The 22,722-nt window shown below is 36.6% G+C and overlaps 1 protein-coding gene across 19 annotated transcripts in view; it reads right to left on the bottom strand.

Moving 5' to 3' along the window:
* Positions 1-22,722, bottom strand: part of EPB41L2 (erythrocyte membrane protein band 4.1 like 2) — a 105,873-nt gene that overhangs the window by 35,932 nt on the left and 47,219 nt on the right. For all 19 annotated transcript variants that reach the window (XM_033056748.2, XM_033056755.2, XM_033056752.2 and 16 more), the window contains exons 3-6: positions 22,080-22,540; positions 20,860-21,072; positions 7,100-7,204; positions 2,631-2,673 (exon numbers count right to left, since the gene is read on the bottom strand). In XM_033056748.2, coding sequence (XP_032912639.1) covers positions 2,631-2,673; positions 7,100-7,204; positions 20,860-21,072; positions 22,080-22,526 — 808 coding nt within the window. In that variant the 5' untranslated portion in view covers positions 22,527-22,540. The remainder of the gene's footprint in view (positions 1-2,630; positions 2,674-7,099; positions 7,205-20,859; positions 21,073-22,079; positions 22,541-22,722) is intronic.

The following is a 22,722-nucleotide window of genomic DNA, read 5'->3' as shown; positions in this document are numbered from 1 at the left end:
TTTTGTCACCTTTGTAGCCCTGAGAACAGAGACAGTAATTTGTGGATCATGTTCATTAGCTGAAGTAACATCAGTAATTGCTGAGATCCAACATAATTGCCCAGCCAAAGGCCAACCTGTACAAGTAAGAGATGGCACAGAGGGCATGAGGACTGTGGCATAGCAAGAGACAACCTGCAGAACATGACTTGGGAGAGACTACAGGATTCTTATTTATTCTTTCCCAGTCACAGGTGGTATATACATGCCCAATGTGCAGAGTACTGGTGTTGCTCACATTTGAGACAGATTGTTGTAAATACGAAAACTGATGTGTTGAACCACATTTCTGAAAGTGTCACCTTTGTGTGTTCAGATCAATGTATTTGTCCAAATACACTTATCTGTTAGTGTTTCAGTTTGTGCCATACAAGAGAAAAATAAATTAGTGAATATTCAGAGCTGGACGGGACCCACAAAGATCAACAAGTCCAGCTCTTAACTGAATGGTCCATAGAGGGGATGGAACCCACAACCTTGGCTTGTTTATTAGCACCAGGTTCTATTCAACTGAGTTAATCTCAGGTTCAAGAGTTTTGTAATTTCCAACTTTCAAATGGACTAATAGGTTTTACAAGCATCTTAAATTTAATGAGTATTTTTGTACACAGGATTTCCATTCTTGATAAAAGACAAATATATTTAGAATTAAGCCAGAAAAGAAAAAAGTCTCATTACTTGATACTTATGTAGCTGGAGGATTAAATGTGCCTGAAGTAAGATTCCAGTACCTGGAAACTTCAATAGACTAATGATACAGAACACAACTAACAGTCTGCTAATTACTTGTATATTGGTGTAGGCAAGTGTCATTTTCAAATCCTTAAAATCATGTTACTTTTTTAATATACCTATCAACACTGAAATACTATAGACCAGAGGGAAAAAAAACCCCATCCTATCATGATTCCTCATTCAATAACTGGAGTTTCTCTCCAGTATAAAATGTAGGTCTTCAAGCTGTATGGAAAATCAAACCCCCTTAACATATTTTTTGTAGTGCATATGATACAGTATTAAAAAGAATTTTGTGTAGTGCATCCAAAAAAATTTCAGGCCAGTTCTTCCACTTCAAATTTGCGACACTAACTTCTAGGCTAGATAGCATTCAAATTGCTACAGAAGATGAAAATGTATCAAGATTTGTATGAACATCCTCCATCTTCTGTCACTTACTAAAACCAAACCAAACAGCCTTTAGCCTGCATATTTGGACAACTAATAGATTTTGACTGAAGACCTGCAGAAGTTCCAATACCAGTAACTTTTCCTTAAAGGTATGGCTGCTACTTGCATATTAGTGCATCCACTGTTTTAATAGGTCTAGTTTGCTTACAAAAGAGCGTTTTGGATCAAAAAAACAGCTTCCAAGGATGCTTCTGTAACTTTCATTTCTATACTGAAAATATAAAGGATTTCATCAATGGGCAAAGATGTGAAGAAAAAGGAATTAACATCACTAGGACTTCTGGAAAAAAATGAATATTGCCTTAAAACAATGGAATTAACAGCAGTAAAGAAACCATCTGTTTGTCATTATAAATAACACACTGCTGTTCATAATTACAAGTACAGCCAGTTTCTTAGCTTAAATTTTCATTGTGTTGTAAGTCTAGGCTTGTAAATATTATCATCATCCCCTTCTCCTCACTTTCCTATCAGGTACTACCAAAGGGCTTTTGTTAAAAACAAAATAACAACAACAACAAAAATCCTGGTTTGGCCACAAATGACTAAAGCAATGGCAGTAAGTTCAGTAAGGGCAAGGGCTGTCTGACATGTTTTAGTGGCCACTTATTTTGTGGTACGTAGACTCAGGCAGAATATCACCTAAATTCACTCTCCATACACTCCTTATTTACTACAAAGAGCTTTGACAGAGCTTTATGCAGAGTAAAATAAATTACTCATCATGTACTGAGTATAGGAAGTAGAAAGGCATTTCAAGCAGATTCAGTCTGAAAAAGCACTGTAGTGAGACATTCCAAGATTATAGTCTCTAGTCCATCTTCATTCTGAAAATGACGGACATTATCAAAAAAGTCAATGGTGGCCTGATCAGTATTGAAGAATACACATTTTCTGTAAAACATATTAATTCACTTTTTGTAGGTTCATAGTCTTCTGATGAGTCTTTGAAGTAAGGAAGTCCTATTGCAACAATCATGACCATCTTTGCATGATCGCATTCTCCATCCAATAACCAACTATCAGCACAAAGTTGAAAAACATCTACTGTTTCAGGATGCAAAAATATCAACAATTACTCACACAACAAGGGAAAATTTTGGGGCAATAATATATTTGATTCATTTCTAATATAATATAATTGTTAACCATCATAATATAGTGATATAATAATAACATATAATATAGTGCAACCATTAACTTCTACAGCACAATGCTGAGTGACTCTCTCTTCCCTACTTGGACAGGAGAAGATTTGCTTCCTGTTTTAAGGTTAATACATCACTGTCACATAGCAATTACTTTAAAGCTATAAGCAATCAACATCCAAGCTACTAAATTTGTAAAGAATATTTCTGTGAGGAGAAAAAAGGTGCATAACATCTGAATACAGAAGTACTTACTTCGAATTTGTCTCTTAATTTCCTTCGAAGAATCTAGCCAGTTCTGAAAAAAAAAAGAAGGGCAAGCAAACCACAGCCAGCATTTAAAATCCTCAATACCACAAATATTTTTATATAATCTGTGCAACCTATTAATTAGCTTTTAGCATTTCAGTCACTACTGATATGTGCAAAGGAGACTGTTTTGTGACAGATCATCTAAAAATTTAACTTTTGGAAGTGAGACTAAGGAATCTGTAACATATATTCAATAGTAACTCAGACAATCCGGTTTACTAGTTTTACCCATACATGTTAAAAGCAGGCTGAGAGACTAGAAACATAAACTTTTTACCTACAGTTACTGAAACTTTCGTTCATTGACTTTGAACCTTTATTCCCACAGCAAACATACACACATACACAAATACATTAATGGAAGAAGCATGCATAAAGCCAGCCTGACAGCAGGTCTTGCAAAATTTCAAAAGACAGATGTGAAATGCAGGGAAGAGTTAGATACTGCTTTGTGAGGTCAAGGAAAATATCTGCTTTTTTACAGGCCACTGCAGGTTCTTGCAGTTTTAAAGTCTGAGGGAATACCCCAGTGCCAGCACAAACCGTGCCAAAGGCTTATTTCTACCAATATTTCTCACTTAACTTAGCAAAGCAGAACATGCTGGGTATAATGGGACCCACCTTTTCCAGTCTATGGTAGCAAACAAATTCCAGATACAACATTGTGTTCCAATACCATATCCCTCAGTCTCTATTTAGGGACTTTTGCACCTTAAGTCCATCTTCTTTCAAGAAGACAAAAATGCTAGTCTAGTTTCACATGTCTGTGTGAATTAGGAGAATGTGGAACTACATTTCTGCAGTATTGCAAATCTTTAACACAGATCACCCCTGCTGACAGAACATGTCTCCTATGAATATGGACCAACACACCAAGTTGCCTGTTGTAAATGAGCTTGGTCCAAGTAGACTTCATCACAAGTGCACCATGTATATATTAGATGAATAACATTTACAAATCAAAAGCAAACCCCCCTTTTTATAATTTATTACAACTGTAATGTTTAAAAAAAGATAAAATAATTTCACATTTCTTGCTTTGCCTGTGATCTCTACTTTCCATAGCTATGGTATTTTTTTCCCAAGAAGGCAAAGTCCATAACATTTTTATAAAGGAAGAGTTTAGAAAGCACTTCTCCAAAACCCTGGACACCATATATAATGCTTAAGTCAGAAAAATTGCTTTCTGTTAGAAGAACCTTGACATAGAAAGGCCTTGGACGACAACATAAGTCTTTAAATAATTTTAACTGAGACTCACTTCAGCTACAGTTATCAATCTAGGTTTTCAGTTTTGGCAAGAATTCCATTCTGAAATTACCCACATTCTTGCAACTGTATCTTAAACCCTTACATTTTAGACATAGCATCAAGTAAATAAAGAGAGAATATAGCATGGAATAACTACAATAGAAAAATTGGATTTCTGAGTGCGTAATACTTTCAGTGCTTCATCTTTTATCACTACAAAGTGGGAGAAAAGAACATGCAATACAGACTATGTAGCAAGATGATAAGAATAATCCCTTCATTACACAAGTTATAGAGTTCATTTTCTGATTTTTTTAAGACTGAAATAAGTTTATTGGAAGCAGACTTAGGCACCAACTTTCATTACTGCTCTTTCAAACAAAATCAGATGTTTATATTCCATTTATAGGCATAATTACAGGGGTGGGGGGTTTTTTGCATCTATGCCTTTTGTCATGGATAAAAACAAACACCACAGAAGAATGTACTTAAATTAGAGCTCTTAATGCAGAAGAGACAGGTCTCTCTTTCAAAACAAAAGACAAAGTGTATACACACTACTTTGCTCCAGTAGGCAAAAATCTATTTGTTTAATTTGTGAATGGTAAGGTTATAGATGAGACACAGTAATGTATTGTCAAAGAACAAAATGTTCTCTACCAGTACAAAAGTATTTTGTACAAATCTAGAAAAGCAGCATTTCCAGCTGGCACCCAAAACATAAGAGCAGAAGCTTTCTAACACTTTTGCAGACCAATTACAGTGTGAATGGAGCATTCATGAACTTCTGAGGGTGCAATGCAATGAAATCTCTGAACTTCTGGCTAATAACTTTAACATTTGCAAAAAATAAAAGAAATCATTAATTACTAATTTGGCCTAAATAGTTTTAAAATGTGTATTAAAGCTAACAAGAATCAGTCTGATTGGAAGATGTAACCTCTCTCCCAGCTGCACAGAACACCCATAGAGAAGAGTTAATGGGACTCCTCCTCCAATGGTACCCCAAGGCTGCATTGGGGAGCAGCTCTGATTCAAAAGAGTGCCTGGCATTCAGTTGCCACACGCCACAGCTGCCGATGGGTTCAACAGCTGGCTCATAAATGGGTGGCTGTGATGAGTGCACAAGAATGGGAAAAACACATCATTCAGCATTTAGTACTGACTGGCCTGGAGGTCAGGGATTTGTGGCATTTTAATCTAAAAAGTCAACAGTCATAACAGGAAAAGAAAAGAGTATCAGAAAGAACTGGTAGCAAAATTAAAAAGTAACTCAAACTTAATACAGAGGTAAACAAAAAAGAGGGCTCTAAACCCAGCAGAAGTTCTGAGAAAGTAGGAGGTGTGAAACACAAATTTTCCAGGAAAGAGGTTTTTTTTAATTTTTCCCAAATAACATTTGGAATGTATTTGCAGGAAGAAGACAAAATACAGCAACTCTGGTGGTTTAGTCTCCATAACAAAAGGACCAGATTGCTGCAGAAGTTTTTAAATAAAAGCTTGCTGGTGTCCATAACTCAGGTGAGAAGCGATCTATTCTCCTTTTGAATAAGAACCCCATTATCAGATATTTCTCTTAAAGTTACTTAATTTATATAAATACCTCTTAATTTAGGTAAATACTCATGAGTGTTGCTACAGTACCACCTTCATAGTCAATGGATAAGGAATTCAAGGACTCATTCACACTGAAAGAGACCTCTGGACATAACCCATCCAAATGTGATTCAAGAGCCAGTTTTGAATTAGATCAGGTTGCCCAGGTTCACATCTGGTCAAGTTTTTAGTATCTCCATGGAAAAAGACATATGAAAAAACAAATGGGGTCTTTTTAAAGAGTTGACCTCTGTCTCTCTATTCAAATAACTGAAGAATATCAAGAAAGTCTAACTGAAATGGAAAAAATGGGGGAAGAAAAAAAAAAAGATATAACCCTACACCCATCCAGACTTTTTTGCTGAAGTTTGAAAAACCCAAGGGTCCCTATTTTACCTCCTGGGGTCTACTCAGGTGAGCTATTTTCTAGTACAAGGATCCCAGGTCTAGTGTTAGACCTTTTGTCTCTTGCCAGAGATCAGACTGCTGTTTTATGTTATTTTGTTGTGCATGTACAGTACAGTTTTTCAGTAGTGAGAAGCACAAATAAAGCAACAAGCGAAAATAACAGATAATATTAAGATTATGATATTAGAAGATCAAGAGAGATGTTCTTCATCCTTACACCAAAGACATTCTTATGGCTGGAAACGGTTTACATATCAAGAACAAAAATTAAACATCTAAGTAATAACATAACAAGGTCATTTTATATGTGGAGATTTTTAATATAGAAGAATTGAGTATTTTGCTCAATACTGCAAAGAAATAACTCTAGAAAACAGCTTTATCAGAATGGAAATTGTCAGAAATTCAGATTTATTCACACCATGAAACTACACTTAATTTTTTAAAAAATAGTGTTAAGAGGAAGATGGCAGAAAAAAGAAAAAACTTTTAGATGCAGTATGATGTAATGATGCTTCTACTACAAATACACATTAAAAACAAATAATATTTTTCCTGCTTCAATTTTAATTATTTATCTGGGTGTTTTTTTATTAAGAAAAAGATGACCACATATATCTTTAGTTCATGAAGGAAGCAATAGGCAGCCCAGTCCATAACTGCAAATGTTGAGATGTTAGAAAGATAAACTAGGCTTTGGTAATTAATGCAGCACTTGCCACTGACTGATTTAAAATTTTCCTCAGCTGAGCAATCTAGATGAGTTCAACCATCCAACAAAAAAGGCAAGTGCAAAAGAAGATTGAGGTTACCAAATAAGAAATCCTTTCAAATGCAGTCATCTCAAACACCACTCATTTGTAAAATTATCATCCAATACCAGTGATGTACCAGCTTCAGTCTCTTCACAAATGCCAGAAATTTTCTTAATAATTAAAATTAAGTATTTAAAGGAACTCAAAGGCCTAGTCATTGCAGACTTATGGGCTAGATTCCCTTCATGTTCATGAATAAAGCATTCTTACACATCTGTGAGAAAAGGCAGCAAAATTTACTCAAGTGTTTGAAATGGTAAACATTTAATAGTACATACCTCACTGAACTATTGAAGTGAGTGGCAATGATAAAAAACAAACAAAACCCTCATATAGGCTTACCTTCTGTTCTGAATTCTCATAAAACAGCAGCCCAAAATAGTCCTTTTCCAGTAAATTGAGGTGTTCACATACTTTATCAAACAGCACTTGTCCTTTTGCTCTTTTCTGAGGAGAGGGAGGGTAAGAAAAGAAGGACAAAATAAGGAAAAATAAGAAAAAAGAGAAAATTGATGTAAGTAAATCAGTAAGGTCCTTAATTATAGGTACTGTTATTTAATTATATTATTCAGGAAAATTTAAAATATACATAAAGCAGATTATAAAACTATAAGCTTTCTTACAAACACTGTTCACCATTTTTCAAAATTATACACATTCTTTACAAAAAAACTGAGAAATTTCAATTTTTTTAATACATAAAAAACCCCCAAAACAACAACATAACTACACAAGGAAAATTCAGTTCCTGAAGGATTTAAATATTTTGCATTATTAAGCGTCACTTGGTTTATCTAGATCTTTATTTTTAAAATAACAGAACACTTTTTTATTTGAGCCAACTTTTTCTATATTATCTTCTAAAAATGAATATAGTTTCTACAACTCATTTTTATCATATTGGTATACCTCTTAGTGACTTGTGAATCACATGATATGAATGCACTGAAAAATACAGTGTGTCATCTTCAAAAGACAAAAAGAAAAAGCAGACCACTAAGAGCTGATGCGCAGACCAGCAGAAGCAGCATGCAAGCAGAAGCTGTACACATGCAATATTGTTGTCTATACTGCAGTGGTTTGCTTTGAGGGGCAGAAAATAAGACGGCTGCTTTCTTTCCGTGTATTTCTGAAATCTCAGTATCCAGCAAATTCATTAGATGCTCAAAAATAAGAAATCTTCAAGAAGATTATTTTCCCTAAAAATAGTATTTGTGCAAGTCACTAACAAAGGAAAAAAAATACTGGAGGTTTTATTTGAGGTTAATTTCAGTATCACAGTCTGCTGCTTTATAAATATAGTAATTGAAGAGTGATCATCACTTTAACATACTCTTTAAAAAGCGTTTTAAAATAGCCACTTTCAAGCTCACTTGGTGAGCTCAGTATTACTGGAGCTAAAGCAAATGGCAGTCAGTCCTGAAGTTTTATCTGCTCTTGTGACCTTTCCAGCAGCCTTACAATATCTAAAGGGGACTTAAGAAAAAGGGAAGGGCATGTAGTAACAGGACAAGGGGTAATGGCTTTAAAGAGAGTAGGTGCAGGTTAGATGTTAGGAAGAAATCCTTTACTTCGAGGGCAGTGAGGCACTGGAACAGGTTGCTCAGTGAAACTGTGGATGTCCCATCCCTAGAAATGTTCAAGGGAAGGTTGGATGGGGTTTGAGCAACCTGCTCTGGTGAAAGATGTCTCAGCCTAAGCAGGAGTTTAAAAAGTAGAAGATCTTTAGGGTACCTCCCAACCCAAACCATTCTATCATTCTGTGATTCTTGTACCTGCAACTGGGAATGTAAACATTCCACATGTCTGTAGTGCCAGCAATGAAAAGCAGGTCCAGACTCTACTTCTGTGTATCAGGTTTAAAGGAAAATCTTTGTCTCCAAAGATTTAGAGCAGATGGCTCAGACCACATGCTCAGGGGTGGGAAGATGAGAAGTTCTTTCCACAGTTCCAGTCGGACCATGACTGGCACGCAGCCTCCAGTTTGAACCAACTCCTTCGCGACAGCTCTGCTATTTGTGGCATTTATCATAGAGGCCACAACATGGCCTTTTCAGAGGCCTGTCATTTGCTTATGCTACAGATTTCAGCAGATGCCACACAGCACTGCCATTCCACAGACGCGCCATGGGCAGCCCCTGTGTAGGCCCGGGTGACACTGCGGCCATTGTCCCCACAGACAGCAGCGGAGCGCTCCACGTGCCCCATTCCGGCACTCCCGCGGCTCGGCTCTGCAGCACAGGGCGCTAAAGGCCACGAGCGGAGGGAGAAGGGAGAAAAGAAGGTATGCACTGAGCAAAGAGTGAAAGCATTGTTGATTTATTTCCCAAGAATCCAGAGCTTTATTCAAAATCGCATTGTCCAGCAGACATTCTGCTCAGGAAGATCAGAAAGCTTTCACAGAAGCAAAATGACCACATTTAGTAGCCCAAGTAGCAAGGCAGAGGAAAGTAGAAGTCAGAGTGGTTTCTGAAACTGGGAGCAGGGAATTTTAAGTCTGTTTGGTATTTTCAAAAAAATTTTACTCCTCCAGAAAGATGACCACTTCCTCTAGCCATCTGAAGTAACCACTTAATTTTCTTGACAGTTTCACCTTCAGCTTAGTAAGAAAACCCATCAATATAGAAAAGTGGTAAATTGAAAATAGAAAAAATATAAGAGAGTTCAAAGAATCTTAGATGCATATAATAGATACCACTCTTTTTCCAAAGTCACTGTGCAGGTCAGTGATCACACTTTGCAAATACAAGTTTCAGTTATACTAATTTCAGTACAAGAAATCTATAGATTAGTGCAAAATAATATATGCTATCATATCAAGTCCACATCTGGACTCAGCTGCTTTTTTTATAAAGTTTATATACTAAAACCCACGGTTAATATCAAGTCTTTGACATATAGAAACAAAGCAGGCAAATCTACAGGCAATATATTGCAAGCATAACTGTAAAATACTGCACAGTTTCTTATTGGGAAGTCATAATCAACAAAGAACTTGGATACACCAGCAGTGTCCATCATATCCTCAAATATCTTTTTGTCAGCTCATGGTTCTTCCACATAAGGAAAAACACCACCATGTCACAAAGTCCAAGTTTGTGAGTCTACATTCTAGACAGCAGCAAAATGAAAAGACATTATACCATCAGCAACTAGTATTTATAAAGCTCTGTAATGGATTCAAAAGCACAAGAAGTCTCTCAGTACCACCAATGGTTTTCATTATAAGATCCTACTTATAAAAATGAAAGACTCTGAGTTATTAATATATACATATATAGTGATATAGTTTCAAAAATCAAAGAGTATTTAAATTTTTTAACTTTTCAAGTGTGATTTCTTTGTAACTCATTTAGGAACATGCATTACTACACAGTTTAAATTATATGATGACACAAACCAGCACAATAACTTTTCAAAAACTCATGTTCCTAGCAGAGTGTCTTTAAACATGAATTGAAGATAACTGCTCTGATCCAGTCAGTTCAGAAGTTAAAAATATGGTTTGCACATGGTTTGCGCAGTTTGTTACTTTTTAAAGTGGATTCCATTTCATTTTCTACCCACTGTTTGAGATGTCAAGTGATAGTCACAACCAATGTGTAAATTGTAATCACTATTCTTATCATATGTATGCATACATGTACAGTAATTTCACAATTATAAGCCGCACTGAGTATAAGCCGCACTTCCGGGTGCCAGTAACTTTTCGTTCTTTGTCCATACATAAGCCGCACCTGATTATAAGCTGCACATTACAGTACAGAGTGTGATAAAAGGTATCTATTGTATCACCATCTGTTGAGGGTGGGGACAGTGATCCTTATCTCAACAGCAGATATTCTGCTAATGGGCCATCCATTGAAACCAGGCGGGGCATTGTTCTTTATCTTTTCACAACCCATCCTTCCTCCAGCCAGTCATTTTCTGCTAATGGCCCATTGAGTCCCACTGTGGGACTGATAAAATTACTGCATCCCATTGGAAGTTGCTCCAGCCAGAGGGAAGAGCCCAACATTTCTTACCAAGATAAAAACAGAGGTTTTGGGACACTAAGGGAGCCCCTTTCTCCACTGGACTCCAGAGGAAAACCGGATTTCTTCACATCACCACTGGACCTCCGGAGGGAAATTGCACCTTCTGGAGGAGCACTACTTCAACTGAATCACATCTGTCACTGCAGGAGGATGCAGCCACCATTTAATGGGACTGCTACCAACACCCTGCCTGACGGGGTGTCAGCTTGTACTCTTTGTCAGGGTTTGGAGTTTGTTTCTTTGTAGTACTGTATTTCTATTTTAATTTCCCTAGAAAAGAACTGTTATTCCTAATTCCCATATTTTTGCCTGAAAGCCCCTTGATTTCAAAATTATAATAATTTGGAGGGAGGGGGTTTACATTCTCCATTTCAAAGAGAAGCTCCTGCCTTTCTCAGCAGACACCTGTCCTCCAAACTAAAACAGCAACTTTTTGTTCTTTGTCCGTATATAAGCCGCACCTGATTACAAGCCGCACTTTGGGTTCGGACCAAAATTTTAGTCAAAATGGTGCAGCTTATAATCGTGAAATTACTGTACATTTATGCATCTGTATATTCACACATTAGCAGCACAATAAATGCTAGTACTGAAAACAAGGAAATATTAATGTTTCAAATTATAATGCAGAAATATCAGTAAACGTGTAAGTCCATCCTTGCTCATTCAGCCTAGCTACATCAAGAGGCTGAAAAGTATCTCACAGAGCCAGCAGTTTAAAACACTAGAGTTCTCAGATCAGCAGTATTCTGCATTGTTGCCAAGTTATGCTTTCTTTTAAGTGAGAACATAAAAAGAACACATGTAACCAAGGTTATTCTAGTACCAATTTCAAGCCTGTATTTAGACACCAAAGATGCCACCTCATAATTCAACCACCTCATAAAAACAGAGGTGGTTTACCTCCTTTACCTCCTTCTCAAAAAAAGAGCAAACCAGAGCAAAGCAATTGCAGCTGACATATTCAATGAAAATTTCTATGCAACTGAGAATTAGGATATCATAGATCTGTTTGGCTACACAGGAGTTGCCAACTACTGATGCAATATAAACACCCACAGCTCCCAGTTCTGTTCAATACATTTATCTATGATAGGGATGCAGGAGTTGAATGCACCATTAGCAAGTTTGCTGATGATACTCAAGTTGGAGGTGCTACTGACTCCCTTAAGGGATGAGAAACCCTACAGAGCAATGTGGATAGATCAGAGCATTGGGCAGTCAGTCACAATATATTCAGCAAATGGCACATTCTGTACCTGGGACAGAGTAATGCTGGGCACAAGTATAAACTGGGAGAGGAGTGGCTGGAGACCAGCCCTGAAGAAATGGATCTGGGAGTGCTGGTCAGCAGCAGCTCAGTGTGAGCCAGCAAGGAGAGCCCAGGTAGCCAGGAGGGCAAATCCCATCCTGGTGTACAGCAAACCCTGTGTTCAACCATGCAGACCAAAGAGGTGATTATCCTGCTGCACTCGCTTTAGTATGGCCACACCTCAAATACTGTGAGCACCTCTGGGGCCTACAAATTAAGAAGGATATGAAAGTCCCTCGATATGTCCAGAAGGCAACAACAAAGCTGGGGAAAGGGCTGGAAGGAATGTCCTAAGAGGACTGGCTTAGGACTTTGGGCTTGTCTAGGTTAGAGAAAATGAGACTGAGGGGTGGCCTCATTGCTCCCTGCAGCTTCCTGAGGAAGGTGAAGAAGCAGGTGCTGAGCTCCTCTCCCTGGGATCAGTGATAGGACATGTGGGAACAGTTCAAAGCTGCACCATGGAAGGTTTAGATGTGACATCAGGAAGCATTTATTTACTTCAAGGATGATCAACCTAGGCTTCCTAGGAGGTGGCTGATGACCCAAGCATGTCAGTGTTGAAAGGTCCTTTGGACATGACTTTTACGTCAGCCCTTGTGACACAAGTGCTTCCTTACTCTTAAAGAGTTGGTCATCCAGTAGCTGAACTCGATGCCCTTTGGAGGACCTTTCCACCTGAAACAGTCTATCCTATTCTTATTTCTGCCTTCTCCTTTCTCTAGCAGCACACACAGAGGAAAACCTCAACATTTCTCTCAGCCCAGAACCAGCAGAAAGGACTGAATGGGTAATCTCAGCCTAAGAATTGAATGTCTCTGTGTGGGAAGGACACATGAACCGTCTGATGGGCATGAGAGCTTTGGATTATCTCAAGTTAACTTACCATTTGAAGAAATTTGGGGGGCAGGGGGGAGAAGCCAAAAAAAATCAGTAGTTTTTAAAAATTTTCTGTGTTCACTCAGTTAATCTGGATTTCCACAGAATGGCAGAACTCCACATATCTCTTCAGAGATCAAACCCTTAGCCGAATGTTCCCAAACTGAGTGACTTTCTGAAGTGTGCAATACCTATTATTTCCCCACAGATTTTTTTTTCTTCTTATACTTATTTTTAGAAATCCTTGAGCCATTTCCCTTGGAGAAATGTACTAAAACATTTTATTACATTTGAGAACAACAGTACTCCATCAGAGTGAGGGTCCATCTCCAAAATGGCTAACCACAAATGTCTGTAGGCAAGAACAGGAGCAGTACACAGGAGCTGATTGACTATGAGACTGATATTTGCCTGAAATGCCAGGGTTTTTTCAGCTCCAAAAACGTTTTCAACAACATATTTAGAGAAGGAAAAGGGATTTGATTTAATTTTATTTTCCTGAATAGTTTTAAGAGTCAATGCTCATAGGCATTAACACAATGTAGTTCTGTAGCTATGCCCAGGCTAATGCATTCCTCACTTTTGCTCAAAAATCAAAACATCCCTTGCAGTGTGAAAAAGGCAAGGCCACAGAAAGAAGATGATGAAATATGAACCAGGCAGTCCCTGTTTCCTGAGACCCGAAGAATAAGGATTGGTACTGGTCATATGCAAAAGAGGAGATGTGCAACAGCCTGGGCTGTTTCCAAAAGTATGATACATATCAATGACAAGCGTATTTTTTTGGTTGCAAAAAATTGCTTTGCTGTGCTTCTTAGCCAGTGAGTGCTCTCATGCCTGGCCTGCACTTGTATTGCATGCAGGGAGAGCTGAAAAGTGCCAGCTCCTGATGCTGCAGCAAACCAGACTGCCTCGTACAAACAAGAACCCTAGTGAAAACCAAAGCAAGGGAGTACAGAAGCTCGCTCCTGCTACAAGCTTGGAGTGGCAAAGAAAGACAAGGGCCTGAGTGGTGCCTTGGAGGTGCAAAAGCAGCAGGAGAGAACCTAGGTGGAATGGCCCAAAGGAACCTTTGGCAAGGTGCCGTATTCAATGCTGCAGAGAAAGGCAAAAAATCCCCAGGGATTGAGATGACTTCACACATAAACATTACTTTTTCAGTGGTGTCTGTTGAACCTAGACAATTTTAAGAATGTGCCAAATTTAACATCATCCCTATTTTCCTTTTTTCTAAATAAAAGATGTCATACTTTAAACAGACCACTTAGTGCTTGAATAAACCTAGACTAGACATCTGAGTAGTCAGAAAAAAGATTTGCAAATCAAAACTCAGCTACAATTAAACATCTGTTCCATATCAGCTTCATTCAGAGTTTTCCTAATTCAGGGTTAAAGACTGATCTTAATTGTACATTGAGAAAACATATTTTTACTTTGTATTAGCAAACTGTAAGTAACCATAGAGTCTGTGTCAACTCCGATATATTTCACTTGTTCATACGTGCATAAAATAGGGTCAGTGCTGGCATCCTTTAAATGCCTTTTGTCATAAATATTTAATTAGACCATTGACTGAATGCAGTAAACAAACCCAACAGGATCTTCATTTGCTTCTAACTAGTAATCATTATGCACTTAGTACTTGTTTTCGTTTGTTTGAACTCTACTAAAACACAGTTTATATTTAAAACAGAAAATCTGAACTAGTCTTTACTGCAGATCCCAAATTCAATGATAGAATTTCTTCACAACTATCTACAAAACCACAGAATGAGAGGAAAAAAGCAAGAGTATTTCCCCTATGAAATAGTAATATATTATTAATTTATACCTCCTATAGAGCTCAATTATCAGGAAAGGAGGAGGTCAAAATTACATCATTTGTACTGTGTTAAAAAAATTAAAATTGCTGCTAAAAATTAAGTCTTAAACATTCCAGTAGTCTGCACATTCAAGCTACTAAAACTCAACTGCCATTACATCTCAAATATTATGCTATTGAATCATGAACCAAGGTTATTTTATCCTTTAATATGGTTCTGTAATGTCAAGCAAGCACAAAGCTTCAGTCAGTTTTTGGCAAATACCACTCATTAGTTTTCATCCTCAGTACCTTGACAAGGCTGTTATTCCTTAAACTCTCTTTAAAGCAATGAGAGGTAATTGAAAGTTTTTTTCACAGTTCACAGCCTGTGAAAGTTGTTTTAAGTCATGCTCCCCCAGAACTATTCAGCAATAGCCTCTTCCTCTTTCCATCTCTCCAGGCATTCACATATTACTCTGAAGATTGAGGCAAAGTAGGTGTTATCTTTAAGTTACAGTAGTTTTAAGCTTGAAATAATTAATTGTTCATACTCTATAAATGCAAATACTCTAACAACATGTAACTCATGTTTAATACAGTACTTGCAAGCAATATTATTTCGTGATTTATTTCAGAAGATTAAAGCAACAGAACAAGAAAATCAATCTATTTTATTCATATGGAACATATGGACTTAAGGAACTAAAATACTAAAAGTTAAAGGAATTTAATATAACATTGTAATGGAGGATATTTTGCTGCCTTATAAAACTTTACAGGTTTATAGCAATATAAAGCAAGTTTGAAGAGTGGTTGCTATAAATGTTCATAACACTACGCCCACTCAGATTTTCATCCCCCAGAACACGTAGCCAAGATGCAGAGTAATTATTTACAGACCACAGTTTATCAACAAGATTACAATCAGCATCTCTGCATTGGTGAATTGAGTACCGTTCATTTCTGGGAAAGATCAAAAACCACAAAACACTTCAGTGAGAATTTCAAACAATGACGAACTGAGGAACAGGTTTCACCTAGCACAAAGTTTAACTTAATAATGCTCTCACTTCATGGACTTCTCTAGGCAACAGTGGAATGCCTTAGGTGTCGTATCTGCACTGGCATTCAAACAAGGATATTTGGAGAAGCTATACTCCAGAAAGATTACAAACCAGGTCCTTAATATTTGCATCTTTAAAAGCAATGGAAGTACAAAGACAGATGAGAAAGAAAAATTACCACAAAAGAAACCGAAATATCTGTTCAAAAGTTCCACAGATAAAGAATTTTTCACTTAAAGTTCAAACTGGCAAGTTCACACCAGTCAGAAGATCCACTAAGGCAAAATAGAGAGTTCTCAGGGAAAAGAATATATGACTCTCAGAGGTGATAAATTAATTTACATCAAAAAACACACATATTTGAGATTTGCTTTATGCTGAAATCTAAAGATCAACCATGTCAGGCATGCCCGGGGCAATGGGAAAGACATGCAAAAACAAGCCAGAAGAAATAACTCCAGTGTCAAACAATACTAGGTGGCTGCAAAAAAGAACTTAAAGTAATTACCAATACATAAAACCCAAGTGGCAAAGAAACAAGAAAGGTTCAAATGTATCTGTACTCCTACAGTAACATTTAATGTCAAATTCTGAACTACAGAGGAACAGCATCAGTCATTTGCAAAAATGTTTTAATATCCCATTAAAAACATGGTAATTCACCAAAAAATGAACTTTTCTTTTTTTCCCCACAATTTCACATGCAAGTACAGTATCTCAACATCTTGAAGCTATATTTTTCCCAAGTGAGCATCTCCCACCCATTTCTATTCTGTACCACTCACCACAGGAATTAACTTTTAGAACATTTTGTCATAGAAATCAGTTTTTCTTCACTCTGATATATTTCTCAATGCAAACTGCATGTCACATATACTTCTTTTTTCCAAAAGGTGCTTTAACTCAATACAGATTCCGAGAAATTGCCTCCTTAGGCAAAAGTTACATCAATTTCATATTAACTAGACTTTAAATTGCAATAAATCTTTTTTTTTATTAGCATAATAGATGCTAAATTTGCACATGTACCTAATCCATCCAAAATAAACAGATCTAGTTCCAGTTAGAAACAAAATGCACATACATACAAATTTTTAGTGCTAAAATCAAGTTTACGACTGGATTGCAATTTTTGTTGACTTTTTTCTTAAAAAGTACATGCATATTCTATTTCTTACACATATTTGCTCCAAAAACAGCTCCCCTCTGAAGATACCAAAGTAAAAAAAAAAATTATATATGATTTCCTTATGCAAAACCTAGTTTCATCCAGATCCTTCTCAGCTGACAATAATGTAGCATTAACCCCTTGCTTACAGGGGATCTTGCCTTACCAAGACAAGAAGATCCTTGAGAATATAGAGATTATTATTGCAAAACCAGTCTGTGATAGCCAGGACAGAAAACAAGTATGTCAACAGACACAAATTTGCTTCAGCCACATTACAATTAGAGGACTTCACCAATTCACTTAAATTAATCCCACTGCCTATCTCAGCTTAGTAGTACAGAACTTAAATGTTTCATAATACAGCTGAACTCAATTTACAACAAGTTAGGATATCCACTTGCCACTCAGTAAATATTAAATTTCTAAAAATGTTTAGTGAAGCATGGAGAGCCTGGTCCAGAACAGCCTCTACACAGCTTTTGCTCCCTTGTCTAAGCCTCAGAGATGATACATTTTTTAAAAAACTAATTCCAGATGAGCTGTCATCAAACATCAGCCTTAAGCAAGACCTGTAACCTCTTTTCCAAAACAATTGTTTTACATATTCTGTAAAAGTTCACTAACACTTTACTGAATTGAAATATCAATTTTTTTAATCTTGAAAAAATCTATTTCAGTCATATTTGAGAAATTATTCTAATTTAGTTTGTACCAAATGTCACTTTGCAAAATAAAAAACTAAATCAGCTTCAGATTTGGGGGGAATGGAAAGTTGTAGAGGAGGTGGTTGTGTATGTGTAAAAACCAGGTTTTGTACAAGACATTATATGAAACAATGTTTCCTTCTTTCCATAGTCAAAATTCAAAATCATGTTATAAAAAATTAAAGATGTTGAAATGTTTTAAATCACTGGAGTTGAAGAAACATAACCACAACTATGTCTAAAACTAAATCAGCTCACAAAGCAAAAGGGAACATAAGCAGGATAGAAATCTAATTATCACGTGGACAGGAGTTTAGAGAACAGTTTCTGGTCTACTGAAATGGTATTTCTTCCTAAGCACACAAACTATTGTCAGTGGATATTCTGTTCTCTCAGGAAAAATTACGAACAGGATAGACAGAAAAAAGAAGTAAAAAAACCTGCCAGAACTCCTCATCTAACATCTCAATCTATACTAAGACTGCTTTTTAAAATAAGTGAAAATAGGAAATGAAGAGAGAGGTGTCAGACTGATCAACTGGCACATATCATGAATTCAATGAGCAGTAAGAAAAGAAGTGCTATTTTAGAAGCTGTTAATAGGAAATGCTAGGGATATTATACCTGAACTCATCTGCCCTTCCAGAGAATATGAAGTCTGAAAGTGCAGGCTTGTGATTGTACAAATGCAGAACAAGCCTAAGAGTTCTCAATTATTTGGGGATTTATCTTACTTAAAAAAAAACAAAAAAAACAACAAACCAAAACAACACACAAAAAAACCCAAAACCACACCAAAAAACTAGAGGAAAAACAGGTACTTGGACACCCACGATAAACAGATGAGATTTTATGAAACTGCTTTTTCCTAGAAGCAAAAATAAGTGAGACCTAACCATATTGCTGGAAGGGCCATACACAAAACTATGAATTTTAAGAACCTAAGATGGCATTAAAAAAAATGTTTCTTAAGAATAAAAATGACATTGGCTTTCCCCTCCCCCCCAAAAAAAATCCCAGGAAGTTCCCCTAACTGCTGGGACATGTCCAATATGGTCAAGTTTGACCTTGAAGCAACACTAGCCAGCTCACTCAATACTGGTGGCTTTATTCTGTAAGGTCTCGTGGCACTTGTCTATCTCAAATGTTCTCACATGTAACCATAACCCTCCCTTTTTCCATTAGCTTCCAAATCTCATCTTCAAGCTTTAGCCATTAAACATTTACTGATCAGAACATAGTCAACCTGGAATAGTAAAGTTTTCCTGACTGAAACAGCTTATGTTCTAAGAATAATGCATCAATGCATCAATTTTTATTTTAAGAAACAAAGCATTACTATTAATTCAAGATTTTCTATTTAGATTCTACAAATCTAAGGTATACAATACCTACCTCAAGTACTAAATCCTCATATTATGATTCATCACTGTTACTAATTAATTTTATAATATTATTTCTACTAATGGGCCACAAAACTCTCAGTATTTAGTCACTGCTGAGAATCCTGATCAGCCTTGATCTGTGTGCTGACACTGAAGCTACTGCATCACGACTTTCTTTTCTTTTATGCCTGTTCCCAGGTATTGTTTTATATAAAGACACATACAGTAGGAACAAACAATTGGCAAAAATTAACAGACTCTAAATTAAGGGGGGTTGTTTTCTTTCACACTCCTTTTAATGTATGTGAATACAAACTGATGCAATTCTACAAGAAAAAAGGAATAGGATTGCAAGCCAAACAGGAAAAGTCCCCAACAGTGCATTAGCTCAGACTTTATTATTGATTATCATGAAGGTAAAGAATGACTATTAGAAACAGATAGGATTCTACCAAAAGCATCAAATAACAGCAATGAAAACAAGGTATTTTTTAGTTTTACTTTGTCATTAGCAAGTATATATTCTAAATATAAAGAAGTTAGTATGCAGTACATAGTAAACTGAAAGAGGCATCAGGAAGGTGAAAACCATGACAATTGCCCCAAACTAGAACCTGATTTACTACAAAGTCAACCGAGGTACACTGGGCTTTGACTGCAAAAATTTTGTATCCTTGTTTCTTAATTCTTGTATCATTCCAGTAACTTTATAAAAGTAAAATTAACCAACATTTACCCAAACAGTAAATATTGAAGGAAGACTAAAAAAGAGTATAAGAAATCTACTATAATCTTTTGTAGAAAGCATGAACTGAAATTTCAGTTATCAGTTGATATAGCTTTCTGAGACTTCAAGTATTTTCATACAGAAGTAGAGCATATCAAACTCTATAAGTATTTAAGAACATTAATTCATCCATAAAATTGCAGTCAGCACTGCTCATGTCCTATAAATAATTCAAATGAACATATAAAACAAATTGTTTCTTTACCACCTTTTTTCCCCCTTCTTAAATTAATTTTGCTATAGTTATTACAGGAAACTCTTACTGCAAAAAAATAAGAAAACTTATTTCTTGCAAAATGACTTAAGTGAATCATGACAGATTTAAAATACTGCAGTTTTAAGTACAAAATGGTATATGTTTAGATCTGTGGTAAGCCACCACTTCATTTAAGACTCATTCTAGAATGGGGAAAAAGTCCGGGAAGATAAAACTCATGTAACATTTAATTGAAACAGAGATACCATTCAGATTTAAACATCCTGATTTATGCAGGGGAAAAAAAAATCACAAACCAACAACTACTCCAGGGTTACTATCCTGCAGTTAATTTTTGTGAAAATGTGGAACTTTAAATATAAAAAGGCATTTTATACCTGTAACAGAATTTTTCTTTCTGAAGAAAATTTATTTCAACCTTTAAAGTTTAAAAAGTTTCTCTATCTCCAGCTGAGATAACTTTAAAAAAAACCTAATGAACTCAAGAAAACTTTATTAGCATGTCACACTACTTTCAGGAAAACACTGATGTTTTAAAAAAGTAATCAAGTTTGAGCTGTCAAATAATCAGCTAGTGTATCGCAGAGGGCATTTTTAAGAACAAACCGATATATTTTTAAAGACGGAATTTTAAACTGAAACGTTAACTGACTCCTAGCAATAGCGTTAAACACTCAAGTACAATGAAAGTAAGCTTTCTTTTCCCTATAGAAAAAGCTCTTTGTACAATGACTTGATCCCTTACCTCCAGGTCACAGCTGTATTCCGTGCCATCCAGAAGCATCACCTTACACTGCACAGTTTTGATTTTCTTCGGAGACTTCTGAGGAACATTATCTATTTTAATTTCAGCTGTCTGCACTTCTTTTGTCTCCCTATTTTCTTTTTCTTCTTGTTTTTCTTCCTTTTTCTCTGCAACTTCCTCTACTTCTGTTTCTTTACCATCTTCTTTGGAAGGCTATATAAAATAGAGTTAAACTCAGGAAGGAGGATATTTTTAACTTGTTCTTTCCTTTTATAAGCTATTAATAAATAAGACAGTAACCATTCATTAAAGTATGCACATACTGGAAACACAATAACCAGCATAATCATTAAGGCCTTCTTTTACGGACCAGACATTCTTGCTCTTAAACCAGAGAAGGTACCTTTTTTTCCCTTTCCTTGAAATGAGATTCTGTTTTTTTAAATACGAGTTATTTGCTTTCTTTCAAAGAGAAACAAATTTTTTAAGAAGCTCCAGGAATTATACTAAAATAAACCCCTGTGTTTATGAGAGTCAAGTGATACAGAATCACAGAATGGTTGAGGTTGGAGGGGATCTCTTGACATCTAGTCCAATGACCCTAGGGCCAAACAAGGCAATTTGCCCATGACTATATCCAGTTGGTTTTGGATATTTTCATAGGCGAAGACTCCACAATATCTCTGATCAACCTGTTTCAATGTCTAACTTCCCCCCTACCACGCTAGGAGGCCTGTGATCTGCACCACCACCACCTGGCTATGTTCCTTGCCAAGGAAAGATCCTAACACCATCAGAGTAAACAAGATTTTCTTGCAATTTGAAACGTAATTTCATGGGTTTAATTTGGGTCTCTTGCCTTTTGTCATCTAACTGCATGCCACTGAGAAGGGTCCGGTTTTTCTGCATTCCTTCTGTTCAGGTATTAATATACACTGATAAGATTCTCCTTCCTCCTTCTCTTCCCCAGGCTGACCAGTGTCAACTGCCTCAGCCCCTCCTCACACCACTCTATGTGCCTTCGCCACCCTAAATACGAAGTCTGAATGTTAAGAGTTGACATGCAGCTTCACAAAAAGCAGAACTGGCACCTAGCAACTGGAATAGCTGTCATTTTTTCCCCAGTATGATCCTAACAAAGCTTTACATGAATTACATAATTCATTAATCAGGTTTCATTAAAATTACTCCGAAGTATCTATGAGACTTCCCACACATACCTGTATTTCAGCACTACTAATGGAGTGTTTTTCTTTGTCATCTGCTTTAGCATTCTCCTGGTTTTCAGCTGCTTCTTCCAAGCTCTTTCTTGGCTGAGCCTGGCTTTCACTTTCTTCAACTACTTGCTCTTCACCTGTGGCCCTTTTCTTGGGCTCATCTTTGGGCTCTGCCAAGGTATATGACTTTTGTTTCTTAAGCCAAGGGGGAAGGAAACGAGAAATACCCTTGCTTTCAGGTGAAGATTTTTCCTTCTTCTGGCTACTTGGACTACTTTGGCTAGTTGGTGCTGGGACAGAAGAATCTTGAGCTTCTCCAGGGGAGGCTTCCCTGGACTTTTGATCTCCCGGAGTTTCTGATGCTTCTTCAGGCTTGTCCTTGGCTTTATCCGGTCCCAGCTGCTCAGAATCTTTCTTTACTTCAGTCTCTGAACCAACTTCAGTTGTCATTATCACAACTGACACTAAAAGAAGCAACAATAAAAAGTTTTGTTATGTAGCATCACTACTTCTACTGACTAATTATTTGCAGTAATTTATAGCAATTCTGAAATTCTTGTAGATTATTAAACTTACTAGGGTTAAAGAAACACTTCTTTTCAAATTTCAAGTTCACAAGTAAGACCAGTAAGCTAAAATTTAGTGC

This window comes from Catharus ustulatus, chromosome 3, assembly GCF_009819885.2.
Source record: "Catharus ustulatus isolate bCatUst1 chromosome 3, bCatUst1.pri.v2, whole genome shotgun sequence".
Taxonomy (NCBI): Eukaryota; Metazoa; Chordata; class Aves; order Passeriformes; family Turdidae; genus Catharus; species Catharus ustulatus.
This window is presented reverse-complemented; position numbering and strand designations above follow the sequence as displayed.